This window comes from Anopheles arabiensis, chromosome 2 (assembly GCF_016920715.1).
Source record: "Anopheles arabiensis isolate DONGOLA chromosome 2, AaraD3, whole genome shotgun sequence".
Taxonomy (NCBI): Eukaryota; Metazoa; Arthropoda; class Insecta; order Diptera; family Culicidae; genus Anopheles; species Anopheles arabiensis.
This window is the reverse complement of record NC_053517.1, coordinates 80,580,572-80,600,772: the sequence shown is the minus strand read 5'-3', so window position 1 is coordinate 80,600,772 and position 20,201 is coordinate 80,580,572. Positions and strand designations below refer to the sequence as shown.

At 44.5% G+C, this 20,201-nt stretch overlaps 2 protein-coding genes across 2 annotated transcripts; one reads left to right on the top strand and one right to left on the bottom strand.

The window, feature by feature from the left end:
* Positions 1-12,598: 12,598 nt before the first annotated feature.
* LOC120894443 (trypsin-1-like) lies at positions 12,599-13,460 on the bottom strand. The gene is made up of 2 exons (XM_040297022.1): positions 13,314-13,460; positions 12,599-13,144 (listed from the first exon to the last, which is right to left on the bottom strand). Exons 1-2 carry the CDS (start codon positions 13,458-13,460, stop codon positions 12,599-12,601), a joined length of 693 nt encoding a protein of 230 aa, XP_040152956.1.
* Positions 13,461-15,993: 2,533 nt separating this feature from the next.
* LOC120897485 (cell surface glycoprotein 1) lies at positions 15,994-19,711 on the top strand. The gene is made up of 3 exons (XM_040302425.1): positions 15,994-16,463; positions 17,609-17,740; positions 17,952-19,711. Exons 1-3 carry the CDS (start codon positions 16,389-16,391, stop codon positions 19,428-19,430), a joined length of 1,686 nt encoding a protein of 561 aa, XP_040158359.1. The 5' UTR covers positions 15,994-16,388; the 3' UTR covers positions 19,431-19,711.
* Positions 19,712-20,201: the final 490 nt, after the last annotated feature.

Sequence of the window (20,201 nt, the reverse complement as noted above, 5' to 3'; positions counted from 1 at the left end):
TAAATAAATAAATAAATAGAATTGAATGAAAGTATCTGCATAGTCTCGAGACTCGCGCGCAGTACATGAACTCTAGGTGTAACGGATAACTGACGTGGAGTTCGGCAAGAGTTTATATCCAGTCTGAGACACTGGTCAGAATGAAGTCCCCAGACATCTTTTGTTTTGTTCAGAGTTTATTTCTTCAATGGAACTTCTCGAAATATCTTTAAGATAATCTCGTCCATCGTAGGACATCATCATTATCAACGTGCTATCTCTTTTCTTTTTCTAGGCATCCAACCCTATATAAATTGCATATAATGGCGCGAAATAGCTCACATGTTTTATAATTTATTAGTTGTCGATTTACTTATGATAACATTTTCACAACCTTAAATAAAAAATTATATTAAAATAATTTTATCAAATATATCCATCATATAACCCTAGTAAATACTCCAGCAAAACGCTTTTACCGATTTTCTACGCTAACCATGCAGCAACCAACAGCAATGATAAATTTCCAACAAATCACAACGAACATAAATACGACAAGACAACTGACCTATCGACTGTATCTCACGGTACACTTACATACATTTGCACTTTCATTCATGGTTTCATTTTTAAAAGCAATCGCACGCCGAAAATATGCCTACCGCAACCAAACCCGCACGTCATATTTGCCGCTCCCTGTCCGACTGCGATAGGTTTTGTACGAAACGAAAAAAAAGAGCAAAAACGCAAGCGCACTCACGCACGCCCATTTATTGTAGCGTTTATTCCAATCACAGGTTTTGCAGCTCCAGTAGCTCCCGACCCTATCTTAGTTTCTTCGCGAAAAATATCTTTATTCTGCAGTTATGGTACGATCGTAGAACATCACGCACGCAGATCTTGCTAGCGGCTGACCGATACAATGTATGTTCGGGACAGGAGCAGTGGGAAGGTAGGATGAAACTATTTCTTACAGAGGCACTTTGTCATTCGGTCATGAATGCTCTGTTTGCCATGCATGGCAGGTCTGTCACCTCCAGCACTGTGTCTGTTGTTTAGGGAACGCAGCAATGGACTGTGAAGGAAAGTCTGTGAATGAAGATGTTCTCAGCTAGCATGGTTTTACATTCGTATGATGTATGCTGGATCGGTGGGAGTTTTTTGTACAAATTATGAACAAATATTTCGGTGTTTTATGAAAAAAAATATTTGTAAAATAACACTATTTCTGTGCTAAAACAATCCTCATTGAATGCGTTTTGCAATTAAAATAATTTAATCTAACCTTGAACTATTTGGAAAATCAACTCCATTAAATTGTGGCTCAATACCAACGATTACAATTACACACCTTATTTATTGATCGCCAATTATTCCAACTGGCGCAAAGATCCCACTGTTCTCTCACCACTCGGTCCCAACAATCCTCTGTCCCAGGAAACATTTCACGATCAAGCGACACACACGTTCACCCGTCAACCGATGAAGACATTAAACTTCACCCCGGGTGGCTCATGCCTGCCACCACTGCAACGCCTATCGTACGTGACCCGTTCGATCGTTGTCTCCAAACCCAAACCAAACGCCCGACTGACTGAACGGCGTGATAAAAATAAACCCACCTGTGGCTCGAACTAGCCGTTATGCGTTTTTAATTGAAACCTAACGCACCACACGCTTCATTGGCCATCTCCCCCCCGAGTTGGGAGCCGAGAGCTACGAAATTACTGGCCGAGAATGTGCAATGTGCATCGCGAAGAAGCACTCTGCGTGAAACGACTGCGTAGTCGAAAACCCCCAACCGAACCATTCAAAGGACAGCAATGCAAGCGTACGCGACGAAACTGTGCCTTTTGGCTGATTTTCTTTTGATTACATGAATAATTCACACGGTCAATTGGGAAGCTACCGGGGAGAGCTGCCTGCTACGGCTGACACAGTACGTTTATTCTCGTGAGCACATACGTGATGTTGAGCGGGGTGATACACCGGGTGAATTCAGTGCGGTCAAGAGCAGTCGGTCGAGCGGGCGGCTGGTTAATGGGAGCGCTGGTGAAACTATTTAGAATTTAAATTGGGCCAGGTTTAGGAAATTTCTTACTCAGAAAACAAGGGTTTTGAGGTCAGATTCGAGTAAAAATTGTAGCTTTATTTTATGGTAGCTTTTATCAATTTAGTGCATAGAAACATGTTTAACAAATGTTTAAAAATGTTACACTAATCAACAATCTTAAAAGCTTTTATTAGTCACATCATCATATAGTAGAAAAGGATTTTACATTTCTATTTTAATATTTCCAACACCATTTCAAAAGAGATGGCATGTACTTACAAGGCTAGCGCCAGTTCCCAATTGTACGCTCGATACAGCTTTCCCGAGACTTCCGATTGCAGTTACAAATGCACTCACTGAACGTGAACCTGAGCACCATTCCGAAACGGTTCGCTTCTAACCGTGCATTCAACTTTCCATACGAGGGCACGGTACACGGTCAGGACACAGGCAGTAGAGTGCCGCAGCATGTTCGCAACCGCATTACTTTCCACACCATCGATCACGAACAGCGGCAAAACCACAATTCCACACGTGACATTAATAACTGATCGATATGGTAGCAATTTGGTGATCTGTTTTTATGAGTTCAGTTGCCAGCTACTCCCTTCTCCCAGCACTTTGGTGTGATTTAAATTTTCATTTTATGAACGAAATCGACTGCCTCGAGCAGTGTCATTTCCCCCGCCCAGGGCGCTCCTTCTCTAGGTCAGGAAATAGAAGCGATGTAGAATATTAATTTTTACTGGAGGATGGTACACACACTTTCATTGTGCCCAGGAGCGGCACGTCGTTCGATTTGGTCGTTCGGTCGGAAACGTTCGGTCAGTGTCACACACTTGAAGCGATTGAATGTACCTAAAAAAGGGCTTAAAGCTGGTTGCAAGGAACGCGTGGAAAGAGCGACTACAGGCAAAGCTTTAATTTTAACGAGTGAAAATGGACACTTGCTGGGTGTGAAATTACTCCCAACGGCGAAGAACGTTAACCACATTTCGAAGCCAAATTTCGGGGCCCAAATTGTACGCCGCTCAGCCACGAACTCATATCAAATACACGTTTAGGGTAATTACCAACGCCCTCGTGCGGCTAATCGTGGAGTGTATCACGTCCCCAGGGAGTTTAACGATCTTGCTGCTGATTTCTTTTCGAAAAGGTCATTTCACTTTTCATCGAGAGTGTTTTAACATTCAGTAGGGCTGTGTGAACAAGAAATCCAACATTTGGTTGCTTTTTTTAAGATCCTTCAATGCCCTTCTTTTGTTCAGTACTCTGCACAAGTGCTCGTTTGATTTAGCATGATTTAGCAATGACATAAACGACCAGTCGGATATTTTTGTTGTATGAATGCAAACAATTTAAAATTAAGGTATGCTCAGGAATTTTGTTATTTCAATTACAATACATCTATCGCTTGGCTAAAAATCAAACACATAGTCCGAATGGTCCACTATCCAGTCGCGATAAACTGATACACGCGTGTTTATATCGCGTTCGTTCAAATTGCACCTGTAGACTCTCATCGTAAAACCGATCAGTATTGGTCCATCTTCATCCTCCACCGTCAATCCGGCTCCATCCACACGATTGCAGAACGCACCTCCGATGAAACTGTTCGTGCAAACATACTCCTGAAGCAAGCAGTTATCATGCGGCAATACCTGATTGCGCATATAGCGCATCGTTCCATTGTAATGGTGTCCAAGTGATGTTCCCTCCATCATCTCGAAGGTGCGATTGTCGGACAATCGTGGCAGACGAATCGGTTGCACATATCGGTTCAGCGTCGCTGGATGCTCCAAGCGTATTGTGGCTATATTGTAGAACAATCCACCGCTGAACCTAGGGTGTATGCTGATGCTACTGTTCGTGAAGTCGATTACTTGTTGCCGTTCCCGGTCAGCTCCGTTCCGATAGCCCAGCTCTACGAAACCGTATGTTTTACCATTCCCAAGAATATTTTTACGCAAAACTTCGGCACTCGTTAGGATATAGTTGGGTGTAATCAGTGATCCAGCTGTTTGCACAATGCTTGATTCCCATGGTTTTGGATTCTCGTTATTAATGTAAACCAATGCATGATACGGAAACTGACCAGCGTAAATCTCATATCCATCGCTGGAAAGTCTGTTTGTTTCGCTTACTATACGCACTTGATTCGTGTCTACTACATTTGGGCGGCGAAGCTGTTGATTGGATTCTTCTCCAGTACCTAACGACAACTGCAGCTCGTCGGTGTGTGATAAAACAATTCCTATTTCACACAGGCAAACGATGCCAAAAATAGCAACCACTTTGAAGATCTGCATTGTTTGGCTTTCCTTCCACTTTCTCCGTTTTGGGAACACAACTGATAGCTACCTTGTAATTACCGCTGCCTTATATACAACTGATCAAAGCTGATGGTAAAGATACGTTCTCCATTATCTGATAAGGTGGAACAGTTTCCATCACTGGGAATCACAGGGACACAGATTTTTGGGTCTTTCTACACAGTGACACATTAATAAAACTATCTCAAACACGATCAACAGGCAACGATAAAAACAATCAATGCTTCTTACCGTGCAACCAGACGTATCGAGACAATTTCTCGTCGAGAGTGGCCAAAATCAACATGAATCTAACAATTCACGCCTAAATGTATGTATAAATGCTGTTCTGGTGGCAGTGTAGTAGCAATACTCCGTATCTCTTCCCGAAGGGCTGCGCTGGTTTCTCCCGTCTTGGTACGATGCAGGACTCTAAAAGCTATCAAGCGTAAGCCCTACGACGTGACCCTTGCTAGGAAAAAGCACTTACGATTGGAAGCTCGGGACAGAGGACTGCAAAACCCTCTAATCAGAAGTAAAGACCCGAATGGCGCATGATGAGGTTTGGGCTCGCGGCTTTGAGATAATAGCAGGAAAAGCATGATGGTGCGCCAGTACGGTAGGAAATGTACGATCTACGAGAACGGTAGAGATACGCACGAGAAAGCACGGTGCAGGTTGGGATTTGTGGCAGATTATTCAACCTGAGTATTATTAATGTGCACAGTCCGCACCTTGGGATCACCTATGACAAAAAGGAGCTTTTTTATACGCAGCTTTAGAGGAAGTACGTCCGCTGCCCAAAACATGACGTGAAGATCGTCATAGGAGATCCTAATCCCCGGTTCAAAAAGGAGGAGACATATAAACCAACGATTGGAAGTTTCAGCGTCCTCCAGCTGACTAACGACCACGACCTCAAGCTCATAAACTTTGCCTCCTCCAAGCACATGAGCATCCGCAGCACCTTGTTCCAGAATGCACGCCGCCTTTGTTACACCTGGAGACACCCTAATGGTGAATCAAAGTCCCAAATCGAGCGGAAGGCAATCTCCTGACAGACGAGTGCGAGCTGATCGAAAGGTAGAAGTGCTCAAGCGCCATCAAGCAGCTTAAGAGCAATAAGTCTGCTGGCAGTGATGGACTGGCGGCCGAGATCTTCAAGATGGAGCCGGAGGCTTACCGTCGAAATGCATCAGCTGATCGTAAAAATCTGGGAACGGGAAGAGCTACCGGAGTAGTGGAAGCTGGGCGTCATTCACCAAGTCTACAAAAAGGACGACAAGCTGGAATGCTCGAATTTTCGTGTCATCACAGTCCTCAATGCCGCCTAAAAGATGCTGTTCCAGATTCTGTTCTGCAGACTTGCGCCCCTTGCTACAAATTTCGTCGGTTACTAGCAAGCTGGTTTTTTGGAGGCAAATCCATCACCGACCAAATTTTCACTCTACGCCAGATCCTCTACACCAGAAGTGTCAAGAGCGCCAGATCGATACGCACCACCTGTTCATCGACTTGAAGGCGGCCAACGACACCATAGACCGGAAGGAGCTATGGAACATCATGCAGCGGTACCACTTCCCTGGGTAGGTGATCCAGCTGTTAGAGGCCACCATGAACGGGGTGCAGTGCAAGGTGATAGTATCAAACTTGACGTCGGAATCGTTCGAATCTCACAAGAGTCTGAGGCAAGGTGACGGACTCCCCAGTCTGCTATTCAATATCGCCCTGGAAGGTGTCATTCAAAGCGCGGGACTAAACAACGACATCCGTGACATGATCCTCTACCGGTCTCTCCAATTTTTTGGCTTCACGGATGTCATCGACATCATCTCAAACGCGAAGCAGCAAGTATTGGATTGATAATCTTTACGACGAAGACGAAGTACCTTCTTGCCGGAGGCTCAGACCATCTGGGAAGCAGTGTATTAATTGACGGCGACAATCTCGTGGTAGTAAATGAGTTCCGCTATCTTGAGACGATCGCTACTTCGGACAACGACATCAGCAGCGAAATCCGGAGACGCATTGTGCAGGGGCAGGCATGTACCAAATGTGGAAATTTCGGGAAATAATCCACGGGTATTTGGATACCGTTCGATTATAGCCATGTCATAGATACCAATTACATCCAACAGCTGTTGCGCCATTGAAAAACACAATTTTACCGGGAAATTCCGGAAAAACGGCAAAAGCTGGCTGGATAAGATAGCTGGGGCATGTTATGAGGATCATCCCGATCTCATGCCCCACCAAGAATCGTGTGTCTACAAGGGAGGCTATAGCCAGGGACCTAGCATCCTGAAGAATGATTGTTGACCGGGCCATGTCACACCGACGTGCTCTATTGTTAGCAGACCAATAAGAGAGAAAGAATCTAATGCTCATAACTTTTATTAATCGTAATTTCGTAGGCTAAACATCAAACACATAATTGGAACTGTTCTCGATCCAGTCGCGGAAATGTGACAAACGCATGTACCAAATTGGATTATTTACAGAGCACCAGGAGATCGAACTCGTAACACCGATCAGTATGGGCCCACTTTCGTCCTCTACTGCCAATCCTGCCCCATACAAACGATTGCAGAACGCACCTCCGATGTAAGCATTCGTACAAATTATTTGCATATTCGTGTGGCAGTCATTGGTCGACATTATCTGATTGCGCAAATAGCGCATCGTTCCGTTATACTCAAGCCCAAGTGATGTTCCCTCCATCATCTCGAAGGTGCGATTGTCGGACAATCGTGGTAGACGAATCGGTTGCACATATCGGTTCAGCGTCACCGGATGCTCCAAGCGTATTGTGGCAATATTGTTCAACGATCCACCGGCGAACTGAGGGTGTATGTTTATGCCACTTCTCGTGAAGTCGATTACTTGCTGCCGTTCCCGGTCAGCTCGATATCGGTAGCCCAGCTCTACGAATCCGTATGTGTTTTCATGTTTTTCAATATTCATGTGCAAACCTTCCGCACACGTAAGGATGTAATTGGGTGTAATCAGCGATCCACTTGTAACCGTGGTTGATGCTTCACGGTCATTTTTAATGTTGACTACTGCATGGTACGGAAACTGGCCGGGGTAAACCTCATATCCTTCCGTGGAAAGGTTGTTTGATTCGCTTATCAAACGCACTTGATTCGTGCAGTTCTTCTTTGGACGATGCAGTTCTTCATTGGACTCTTCTTCGATATCAAGCGGCAACTGCAGTTCCTCGCCGTTTGATAAAATGATACCTATTTCGCACAGGAACACGATGACGACCGCTTTGTAGATCTGCATCTCTAGGCTTTACTTGCACTGGCACCAATTTGGGAATAAAAGTGATAGCTGTCCTTCTATTACCAGTTCCTTATATACAACTTAGAGCTGATGGCAAAGTTACCTTCCCCATTAACTACAAGATGGAAAAAATCAGTATTGGGAATCACAGAAACACAGCCTTTATTGGTGTCTTCCTACACATTACACAGCAATAAAATATCTTAAACACGATCAAAAGAAGTCAATCAAAATGGCCAAAATAATCAATGCTTGTGTCATTATCTAGAGCACAATAATAATTTGTTCTGTCTCAGAAATAGCACAAACCATATCGAATACATCACTTGACACATTTCATCTACTAATAGATCTTAAAAACTAACTTTGAAATTACATGATAAGTATAAATAATGGAAATCCAACAGTCAATCTAATATTTAGTTCAAAACAGCGCCTGAAGGTATGCATTTGGCATAACGAAACCACCTTATATTCTCTATTTTGTTTATTACGGTTTATTATTGTTGTTTAAAACTTTTATTTATTTTTGAAAAGAGTATATGTATCAAATTAACTTTCTTTGTGTTCTTTCAAACCTTCATATAATATCAACAGACATACATCTCTGGTCAAGTCGTGCATATAAGTGTTACGAATATCTTCTTAATGCTTCGTTTAAAGAACTATCATAATATTTAGGTAATTACATATCGAATTAAACTTCTATTCAATAGATGTCATTTTGGGTAACCAATCTTAAATTCGGTACAAATGTTCAATTTGGACATTAACAACTCCATACATCAAGCTGTAAACGCAAATGAACCATCGTAAACACATCACCACTCAACAAGTGTTGACGTCATGTCCTGAAGCTCATCTATTTTGAACGGGATCCGCAAAAAGGAGGTTTTCTTTGGCCCCAAAAAAAGCTCAACCAAACACACGCCAACTACTGGCAAATGCACCCTGTGAGTACGGTTTTGGAATTCGACAAGAATGCGCACCCAAAGCACCAAGAGGAAGACAGAAGAAAAAACCGGAGCAGAACAGCAAAAGTATAACAGAAGACTGATGCTTCGTTTGGGTTTTGTTTTTTGTTGTGCTGTAGGTGCCTGGAATAAAACCAGCCCCAAACTGCTCTACATACCGGGGCGTAGTAGTGCCCGCAACCGTAACCTATATTGAAAACTAGCGGGCTCAATAAAATATTCTCCACCTGTCCCGCGGATGGGAGGAAGCCTTCTTTGCAATGCAAAAACCGTTGACCGTTCCGGCGCTGAGAGAGGGGAAATCATTCCCTCCCTCACTGCTCTCCAACGGCCCTCAGGCTTCGAGCAGCACCTAATGGTTATTCTCTACCCAAAGGGGGGCGGTTGAGGCGATAGCTCGATCAACCAAAACAAAACAACAACAAAACTAAATAAAAGCACCACCATTCTACAACACGACGGGTAACTGCAAACGTAGCTTGGTTTGCAAATGTTCCGTTAATGAAATTATTGCCATCAAAATGTGACGCGTAGCAAATGGCTCGTCCTCAAGGGGAGTGTACGTTCTAGCGCCCCCTCCTCGCACACACTCCCCACTTACGGGGTGGAAAAGGGGCTTCCAGGGCGGCCTGCCGACCGGCTGGCGTCGACCGAAACCACCAAACCCGTCACTTTTGAGTTCGCGTACCATTTCCGAAGGCAGGCGATCGAAACCGCGTCGGGTGAATAATTTATGAGTGCTAAAACTACATTCTTCATTCTATGCGCCTAGATGTGCTGCCGAGACAGACGACGAACGGAACGAGACGAAATGAGACAGAACGAGACAAAACGGGGGAAAGAAGCAGCTAAACGGAGGCCACTTGTACGAAACTCCCTCGCACACGGTACGGTAAAGTCCTTCTGGTTCTGCTTCCTCCCACAAAAGGGTAGGTCACTTCCGATGCAAGCGAATGCATCCACTCACGAGCAAAAGAAGCTCATGGGTGCCCTTTTAGGACAACTTTCATACAGTTGCATTGCTTACAGGGGCTGCCCAAGTGCCATCTCTTTCCTACTTCCAGCGAGCAATGGTGAAAGGATCCATCTTTTCACCTCCAATGCACCACAGGTGGACAGTTCTAGTTTTAATCACACAACGCGATTGGTTTCCATCAAGCCCTCGACGCCCTCGATCCAACATTGTGTGCAAATTGATTGATTAATGTGCATGGTGCATCATGTGAGAGATGGTTGTGGTTGGGAGGTAATTGCATTGCATGTTCTAGCTGCAAAAGAAACAGAACTGGTGCCTTTTGAAGCTGTGTGTGAAGGGCTAGACATACTTTCTTCATTAACATTCATGCAAGGTGTGGTAGTGATTTTATTATTTATGTTTGCTTTTAAATGGCGACTGTGAGTCAGACACATTCCACCGCAGGCCACCGGGGAGGGATTTTTTTCAAAAAAAAATTTTTTAAATAATAGGGAAGAAACACTTCAGGTGAAAATGGGACCTTAAGAAATTGAACAAACTGAAGTGTTGAAAAAACCTATAATATAGAAAAGCATAGAACAGAACACATCTAAACACTCCTCTTGACGTTGCAACACACTGACAGCATTGATCTCTCTGAAATACTTTAATAGACCCTCGCAAAAAATGGTCGTGGATAAATTTTAAGTTCTGTAAAAAATCAGTATGACACAAGGAAAATGTTAACAGACCAAACGTTGATACTTATTGCACGGTCGAGTCTTATATGTTTTATTATTTATTCATTTTGTTGCTACGGATGTAGCTATCTATTTATTATTAGTAGCTTGGTAGACGTTTTTAGAACTGGCTATGTATGTTTCTAGTTATTGCGCAGTTTAAAAATTCGTCTGTCCTTTCTGGCTTAATATTTGCTACTAACTACGTTTGGCGATGGCGCCCTGTTCCTCGATCAGCTGTGCTATTTGACCCTATTTGACCTGCTCGCGAATTGGCCCTTATTTCGGAGATCTGGTTGTCGCACAATCTAATCGTGTTATCTCTCTTTGTGAATCTTGTACGCCATCTGCCGGGTATTTTGGATATTTGATCGAGTTGTCAAGTCAGCTTAATGTTTGTAAATAATGTTGTTCCCTGTCCGATCACACGCGGTCGATATCGTGCCAACACCCCACCCCGTGAATCCTTCGTGAAGCAGGATTTACTTAAATTCTGCACGATATCTGTCCCCTATGTCTCGACACAATTGTGGAGACATAAAATATTATCAAAGGTCGCCTGATTAAGCGCTGGTTACACCGCTCACCATTGTTTGGCACATCGTGCGCTTGGTGTACCTTCCTCACAGCACCTTTGAGACGGTCGCGCCTGCGCTTCCCTACTATCAAACCTTCAATCAACTGTAGCTGATTTTCTGAAAATATTACGACTTTAGGCTTGTTTACTCTACCGCTATCTAGAGGGGCGTTAATACGCAAATATAGTTGATCCCTAGCACGCAATGCGTAGGGTGTAAACCTAACCTCATTTGTATCAGTATAGGTGAGTGTGAGTGTAGACTGGTTTCTAACTTGCTTATTGTTTTCTTTTAGACAAACCCTATCGACGAATGTAATGCGGTGCATGTTATGCTGCGATCTATCTTTGAACAAGGTAGTGAAAATAGTTTCGGTCCCGCTGAGGTTGCCGGTACCAAATATTGTCCCTCTCAATCGTCTTCGCTCAGCTACAGGGTCACCAATGTTGCCTGTTGGTGCCATCGAATCGGTGTGTTGTGTCCCGATCATTAACCTTGACTCCCCTTTCAGGAACGGCAGAATCGACAGTTCCTGAAAGTGAGTAAAATTAATGATTAGTGGATTTATGTACGGTTCTTCAAGCGGCAAACTTAGCTGTGTTGTGAAACGAGTGTTGGCAAACTCGTGTTGTGTGCAGTTGCCGCTCGCCGAAATTGCCAAGTTCCGCCGTCTCCCAAACGAATCGTCCTTCGTTACGCCTACCGCGCTGCTGCTCTCCTGTGATCCTGGCCTTCTGGTTACACCGACGTTTCGTGCCAGTTCTGTTCGCACTTCGTAGTTCAGTACGGTCGCTGGTTCTTGGTCAAATGTGTTGGTATTTTGTTGTCCATGCTCGTAAATCGTGACGGACACTTCGCGGATTGGTACCCTCGGCACCGTGGATCTCGACGCACAAGTTTTTGTCAACGATTTTATTCCTCCAGATTGGACCGTCTCATGGAGAAATGTATTGTGTCGCACATGGCAGTTTAGTAGGGAGTGTACGTGATCCGACGGAAGGTTATGTGATTGCGTCGATCGCCGCGCCATCTCAGGGTACTTGGCAAAAATTGACGTGTCCACGACTGCTACTGTCGCAGGATTCACATTTACCATTTCGACGTTAGCGGGCTCACCAATTTCACCATCACTCACTGCTATCGTACACTGTTTCTGCTTGTGCTGTTGCTGTTGCTGATGCTGCTGCTGCTGTTGCTGCTGCTGCTGCTGCTGCTGCTGCTGCTGCTGCTGCTGCTGCTGATGCTTGATCCGTGCATCGGTCGCAGATCGAATTGATGCCTTTTTTTCCTCGAGCTGAAGCCGAGTCTTTTTCTTCTTGGGGGTGGGGTGTTGGCACGATATCGACCGCGTGTGATCGGACAGGGAACAACATTATTTACAAACATTAAGCTGACTTGACAACTCGATCAAATATCCAAAATACCCGGCAGATGGCGTACAAGATTCACAAAGAGAGATAACACGATTAGATTGTGCGACAACCAGATCTCCGAAATAAGGGCCAATTCGCGAGCAGGTCAAATAGGGTCAAATAGCACAGCTGATCGAGGAACAGGGCGCCATCGCCAAACGTAGTTAGTAGCAAATATTAAGCCAGAAAGGACAGACGAATTTTTAAACTGCGCAATAAATAGAAACATACATAGCCAGTTCTAAAAACGTCTACCAAGCTACTAATAATAAATAGATAGCTACATCCGTAGCAACACATTTATTTGCTAAAAATCAAACACATAATTGGAACTGTTCGCTATCCAGTCACGTAAAAGTGACAAACGCATGTACAAAATGGAATTGTTTAGAGAGCACGAGTAGATCAAATTTGTTAGACCGATCAGTATGGGCCCATTTTCGTCCTCTACCACCAATCCTGCCCCATACATACGATTGCAGAACGCTCCACCGATGTAAGCATTCGTGCAAATAAACTGCGTATTCATGAGACAATCATCGTTCGACATTATCTGATTGCGCAAATAGCGCATCGTTCCATTGTATTGGCGTCCAGGTGCTGTTCCCTCCATCATCTCGAAGGTGCGAGTGTCGGACAATCGTGGCAGACGAATCGGATGCACATATCGGTTCAGCGTCACCGGATGCTTCAAGCGTATTGTGGCTATATTGTTCAACGATCCACCGCTGAACTGAGGGTGTATGTTTATGCCACTTCTCGTGAAGTCGATTACTTGTTGCCGTTCCCGGTCAGCTCGATATCGGTAGCCCAGCTCTACGAATCCGTATGTGTTTTCATGTTTGTGTAAAACCTAGCGCACACGTAAGGATGTAATTGGGTGTAATCAGCGATCCACTTGTAAGCGTGGTTGATGCTTCACGGTCATTTTTAATATTGACTACTGCATGGTACGGAAACTGGCCAGGATAAACCTCATATCCGTCCGTGGAAAGGTTGTTTGATTCGCTTATCAAACGCACTTGATTCGTGTTCAATTCATGAGGACGATGCAGTTCTCCATTCGACTCTTCTTCGATACTGAGCGGCAACTGCCACTCCTCGCCATTTGATAAAACGATATCTATTTCGCACAGGAACACGATGACAACCGCTTTGTAGATTTGCATCGCTAGGCTTTCCTTGCACTTGCACCGTTTTGGAAATAGAACTGATAGCTGCCCCTCTATTGCCAGTACCTTATATACATCTGATCAGAGCTGATGGCAAAAATATGTTTGCCATTGTCTGATAAGATGGGACATTTTACAGCACTGGGAATCACAGGGACATAGATTTTATTGGTATCTTCCTACAAGTGACACAGTAGTAAAAATATCTCAAACACGATCAAAAGAAGTCGATAAAAATGACCTGAATAATCAAAGCTTCTTTCATTATTTAGAGCAGCACTATGCATTTTCTGCCACAGCAAAGGCTCAAACTAAATGAAATGCATCACCTGACACATTTAATTCACTATTAGATCTTAAAAACTAGCTCGATTCATGGTAGAACGATCGATTCATGATAATCTGTAAGATATCTCCAGAAGCATACGGTAGCATTTACAAGGTTTTCCAGGGGTTCTCATAGTTTTCGGACACTTTCTTCACTCTTTCCTATTGAAAGTGAACTTCATATGTTGAAAATTGGACTCTATGGCACGCTGTTTGGACAGGCTTCTTGGAAATTCCCTAATTTGTCTAACAATGGTGCTATAGAGTCCAATTCTCATTACGTTAAGTTCATTTCACGTATGAAAGAGACAATGAAGTGTCGCGCAGCCCAAATTACATTTTCGAGCTCTAAAATCGGGCTTTTGAGCTATTTCCCTTAAACTGGCGCCTTAAACTTCCCTTAAACTGTACCAGTTTAAGGGACTTTTAGAAAAAGCCCTTTAAAATCGACTGTGATGTGACTTTTTCGTTATTTTCATCTCCATCCTTAAGGAAATAACGTTTCCAATTATTCTTACTGGTCGTTAAGTGATTTTACACCAAAAACACCGAGTTTTCACAAAAGAACTACGCGTGAAATATGCCTTTATTTATCGTCAAATATTAAAGCAAATGAATCTAAAACGAATTGCATGTTATCTTCATCTGATAGATAAAGGTCATACACACGCACAAACGAAAATTTGACGCTTTCTACGCGGTTTATCAAACACAAATCCACTATTTTTTTTTATTACGAGTACCATTCTAGCAGATTATGGTTAAAAATTTAGAACAAATGTCATTTGGGAGCTATGAAAACTCCTGGAAAATCCTGTAAAGGTATTAATATAAATTTCCTTAGTTTTCCAAGATTAAGTAGTATCAAGTAGGGTTATAAAAACGCAGCCAAAAATTGTTACCTCAAACTAATGGGTCGCTTCTTCTGAACGACATTCGTAAAGTCTTCTAATGTGACATTCTCTAAAATCTACTGTTCTAAAACGTGGACATTGTTTGGGACATCACCTGATAGTGTTTGGCTTGTCTAGAAGCAGTTTAAGAGAAATGCCTAACAAAGCTGAAAGCTCATTTGTTGGGAAGATAGATTTTTTTTCTATTCTATAATAATTCTCTACTGTTTGAAGTTTGATATTAGGCAAACACACATTCAGGTCTTTTTTAGTGCCTTTATAGAACCGCTGTGCACGGGAATAGTAGCGAACGAGTAGAATTTGTAACTGTCTATCATCTACACCATATCTAAAAAAACCACATATAGAATCTTACCTCACAAAGCTCCTCAATGAATCTATTTTAAAGTCACCGGCAGTTTGAACCCCCAGTAGGCAACTGAACCGGGCAACTACTGCAGTTACTCTGCAGGGCTACTCCATAAACCACGCTCCGCCAAGTAACGTATTGACCCTGGCCGACTGGTACCAAAGCCAAGTTCATCGATTCCTGTCCCTTGCAACTGCACCCTGCCCTAGAACCTTCACCGCGCACTGATCTAATTCTAGCCTTCTAATTTTCTCACCCGAACGCGAACGCGCCGGAAGAGTGGACCAAAAATACATCCAAAGGTCATACATCCAGCCAGACCAGCCAGACCTACGGCATATTGCAGAGCCCGGCAACCCGCGCCGCATCCGGACACCCTTCCTTCCCTCTCGGGTGCATGGTTGCATCCGTGGCGAGGGCAGCTCTAGCGTCAACTATCCACCGGCCAAACCGTGCGCTATGCCGCCTGCATGCATAAAAATCTCTTTCCTTCGCACATTTCTTTTCGAACTTCTACCACCACTCCCACTCCCATTCCTTGGTGCCTCGATGTGCGGGTGGATTCACCTACCCCTGTTCGCATGTGTTCGTTTTCTTACCGGTCGTGGTGTTTGAGCCGTGTCTTACCCCTCGCGAGGCACATATTTAGGTGAGGTGAAAACTGAACTTCGGTCGAGCGACGATGTCAGAATACCGACGACGGCGACGAATGATGATGATGATGACGACGAATGGCACCTTCCGCCGATATGCCGCCTTCGCTCGTGGTCGTGCGGTCTCACGTCCTCATCGCTGCTGCTGCCCGGTTGGCGTGGACGATCGGCCACCTTCGGGCGGGCCATCGGCGTCGAAATTTTGAGCTGCCCCGGGCCCATGCACGCGACCGGCAGGCAGCGGCTTCGATTAGTAACAGCTTTTCACTATAAATTGGTGGTGTTTGACAAATTTTCCGCACATACTGCACCTGACCAGGGACCGGACTGGAGTACCGCTGAAACCTCCGTTGCTACGAGAGAGTGTGTTTGTGTGTGTGTGAGTGTCCACACAGGCCACCGTATCCCGTGTACGCGCTTCGACATAACCATAGTGGTGGAAAACGAACTTTACACAGAATTTAATGTTAGTGTTAAGTGATCCCATTCAAGCGTGTTGGTGCATAGGAAAAGTGTAGCATGTTTAGATAATTTAACCAGTGGCCAAACAGTGTGTTGGAGCTTATTCAAACCAAAAACCAAAGGATACTTCCGTTGGATACAGTGCATTTGGAAAGAAAAGAAGAATCGGTCAACCCACATCTACACGGTCTACACTGGTCTGGTCTGTGCTAAGTTCAAGATGGTGCGATTACTTCCGTTAGCAGTACTGCTCGTTCTGGCCACGCTTACCAATGCCAGAACGCTACCGAACCGAGTAAGTGACTCACGCCGGGCGCGATTTGGTAGATAAGAAGGAAAGGGCGCAGCAACAACCGGACATTCCAATCGCATCCTGTTGTCTACCGTTTTTGCCGTTGTCTGGAGTGTTGGAGTCTTTTGCCTTTTTATTAATCAGAATGTGTTAGGTGAATGGAAGAGTTGGTGCGCTTTTCGTGAATGCTTTAGTAAATGTGTTTTTTTTTTGTGTTTCAGATAAGTTTTGAAGCTAGTTGATTTTAAAGAGAATAGCCTTAATTGTTATAGGCCTTTGCAAATTGAGAACATTCATTTAATTAGACCGTTCTGTAGAATACAGCAAACTGGATGAATTTCTATCAAGTTTTTATTAAGAAAGCTGAGCATATATGATCATTTAGGCAAATTTCTCTTAAACTAAGTCTTGTATAAATCAGTCGTAGTTTTATTTCAAGATAAAGTTACCAGATAACTTTTAGAAAAGCGTGATTTTCACCATTATTATGAGAATTTAGAACAAGTACAACATGAGGATGCTTAGCAAAAAATCTCCTTTTAAGTTCAAATATGTTATTCACGTTTCTTAACAAATAATTGAAAGGAAGTAAAGTAAAGTCTTGTTTCAAAATATTCCATTTCATTTCTACGAATTATAAAGGTGGTTTTGCTTCTGTTAAACACTATAGGTCCTGCAACAAACTGTAAAAGAACAAGGATTTTGAGGGATTATTTTGGCAAAGAATCGTCATCAACAAACAATTGGAGTTATGTCACTTAATTTGAATATGTTGCCTAAAGAACGATATAATGAGCTCCTAACCGCTATTTTACTTACCACGCAATCAAAACTTTTCCTTACATTCCCCCGCACGATCGATTCACACATGTCTTTCAAAGTTGCGATAAGACACATCACACTTTCATGCCTGTTTTAAGCAGAAACGTTCAACGAACCCAAAAAAATCACGCTCTTTTCCAACGCACGTACGCAGTTTCGGCCTGGCGCCGATCCATTCCCATATCGCATTTATTATCTTCATTATTTGATAACTGCCCCATCCCCCCCCGTGTGCCCCTTACGCCGGGTGCATTCGAAAACTGTAAGAGTTGAGTTTTAATTGATCATCGCAAACCCTATTTTCCCCGTTCACCTCCCTTTCCCAGAGCAAACAAGTGAAAGTGTACAGCTACGTGCTGCCGGCCGGGGCGGAGGAGATACGTGACGATATTAACCACTCGTTTGCGTGCGCCAACCGTACCGATGGGTTCTACGTCGATATAGACAACGATTGTCAGGTAAGCGGCAGGTTTGGCAGGTTTGGTTCAATCGCGATCGATTGATAGCAGGAGGGTCTCAAACCTTTCTGTATGGAGAGGGGCGAAAGGGTCCGGAAATGATCTCTCCACCGGTGAAAGGTGGAATAGGATATGTTCGATCACCTTGAGGTGTGTCGTGAACCAAATGTAGCTGCACTGTACTAAGTATCAAACTTTTCTCCCACGATAGATTTTCCACCGTTGCCAAGATCATGCCCGGTTCAGCTTCATCTGTGCCGAGCGTACCGTCTTCAGCCAGATGTATCAAACGTGCGTGCACGACGGACAGCTTGGCTATCCGTGCGAGGAGTCCGTACAGTATTACCCCGAAGGTGAGGGATATGAGCCGTCCGCTCCGGGGGCGGAGGCAGCCGAAGAAGCCCCACAGGTGGAGGAAATGCAGCCCGAACAGCAGGCTGTCCCAGCAGAGGAGCTAGAAGCACCGCAAGCTCCTGCCAAGGCAGTCGAAACTGTTGCGCCTAGTGAACAGGACACTGCGGCAAGCTCGGAGCAGAGCTCCCAGGATAGTGTACAGCAACCATCGGAACAAGCGGAACAATCGGCCGTGGAAGTGAACGATGAACCAGAGCAACAGCATCAAGAGCATCAAGAGGAGGAGGAAGCCCATCACCAGGTAAATGCTGATCTGTTTGATCCAATTGAGGAGGAAAGTGAGCTGCCGTCGGAGAACTCAGCGCAGGAAGTGATGGATGAGGCTGAACCTTCTTCGTCATCTGTTGTGCCGTCGGAAGCTACCAGCTCGGATCCGGCCAATACTCAGGAAGAGGAGTCGAACGAGGTTGAAGTTATGGATGATGCCACAACCCAACAGGAAGAACAGCAACAGTCGGAACAGGAACAAACAGTGTCCTCAGAGCCTGCCCCTTCCGTTGAGTACTCCGATGCCACTCCTCAGGATGAAGTGGTCGAAGCGGAACAACCTGTAAACACCGAAACGGAAGCTGAAAGTACCCCGACCGATCCGGAGCCGTCCGCTACTGTGGAGCTGGAAAACGAAACACAGCACCAAGCCGACTCGCTGATCAATGCCGTGCAGGCGGTAGAAGAGCTAGAACCTATCGTACACGAGCTCGCTGCAGAGACGGAAGAACTGAAACCGCTCGTTGCCGAGCTAGTGCAAGATCCCGCTGTTCCAGCTCCTAGCCAAGAAGACAACGAACTGCTTGCACCCGAATCGGACACCAGCGCAACAACCGATATGGAAGCGCCACAAGCGGCATCGGATGCGTCATCCAGCGATAGTGAACCGACCAGTGACGCAGCGACGATGGAAAGCGATGCGGTGAACGAACTATCGCCCGAGATGGTGTTGAGCTCGGCCGTACCGGCTGATGATTCATCGAACACGATCGATACGGTCAGTGTGGAGGCGGACGAAACGGCACAGCCCGCCGCCGCACCGGAAACGGTCGATGACGTCCAGCAGACGGAAGGTGAAGCAGCCACACCCGACGCACCGGAACGACCAATGGAAAGCCCCGCGATCGTGGAGGAGATGGCACCGGTGCGACCGAACGATAGTGCCGAGCTGCCGGAGCTGATAGTGTCGACCGAGTTCCATCTGGACGCCATCACTCAGGGACCACCGATTCGACGGCGGAAAACGTTCCTCTTCCGGGCCGATGCTATCCGGAACTCGCGACACTGAGCGACACCGGGAGGCGAAATGCGAAGCATGCTATATAGGTTTAGATGATTTTAGGTAGGTTCCCCACGTCCATCGCAGTTTGAACGATGCACGCAAGGATGCACGGGTTTCCGGCCCGTGTTCGACCGTGCTAGGAAGTAAGTTAATTTATTGAGCAGGATTTCAAACGAACCAATCAACCCACAAAACACACCTTCCGCGTGGTTTGTTGTGCAGAGAGCCACTGTCGAATTGCATCCAATTAAACGACTCCGAAATAAAATCTTTAAAAACGAAATTTATCGATTTTGTAATGTGTGTATTGATTGTATGTATAAAAAGGTATTGAGAAACTAATAGTAAAATGACAATCCCTATTAATACAAGACTATGCGTACACAGGTAGTCCCCAAGATACGTGGAACTTCTTATACGCGGTTACGGAAATAAGCAGTTTTCTAAATTTGATTGTGTTTTTAACAAAATGTACTGATTTGACACATATATTGTCAAATTCTTAATAAATTCCCTTTCGGTTAATATTTTAAAATCATCTCTAGAAGCTACAACATTGAAATCTTCAGTCAGAATCATATCAAATTATAAATTTAGCCGCTAATACCACTTATTCCATGCAAAGTTAAACTTACGAACTACAAATTCGTACGCAGAAATTCGTGATTGGTGGTTTCTTCTCGTTCTGCATTAATCGCGGGGATAATTTCTATTTACATTGGGCTCTAGCTCTATTTTTTATGAAAAGAAATACAAATAGCAATATTTTAACAATAG

What these genes read in the sequence shown, in the direction of transcription:
- LOC120894443 (XM_040297022.1), bottom strand. Translation starts at nt 13,460, where the DNA reads ATGCAAATCTACAAAGCGGTTGTCATCGTGTTCCTGTGCGAAATAGAT. An exon ending in ATGAATTGAACACGAATCAA is followed by an intron (nt 13,145 to 13,313) that starts GTGCGTTTGATA and finishes CGTGTGCGCTAG; the next exon opens with GTTTTACACAAACATGAAAA.
- LOC120897485 (XM_040302425.1), top strand. Translation starts at nt 16,389, where the DNA reads ATGGTGCGATTACTTCCGTTAGCAGTACTGCTCGTTCTGGCCACGCTT. An exon ending in CCAGAACGCTACCGAACCGA is followed by an intron (nt 16,464 to 17,608) that starts GTAAGTGACTCA and finishes TCCCTTTCCCAG; the next exon opens with AGCAAACAAGTGAAAGTGTA. An exon ending in ATATAGACAACGATTGTCAG is followed by an intron (nt 17,741 to 17,951) that starts GTAAGCGGCAGG and finishes CTCCCACGATAG; the next exon opens with ATTTTCCACCGTTGCCAAGA.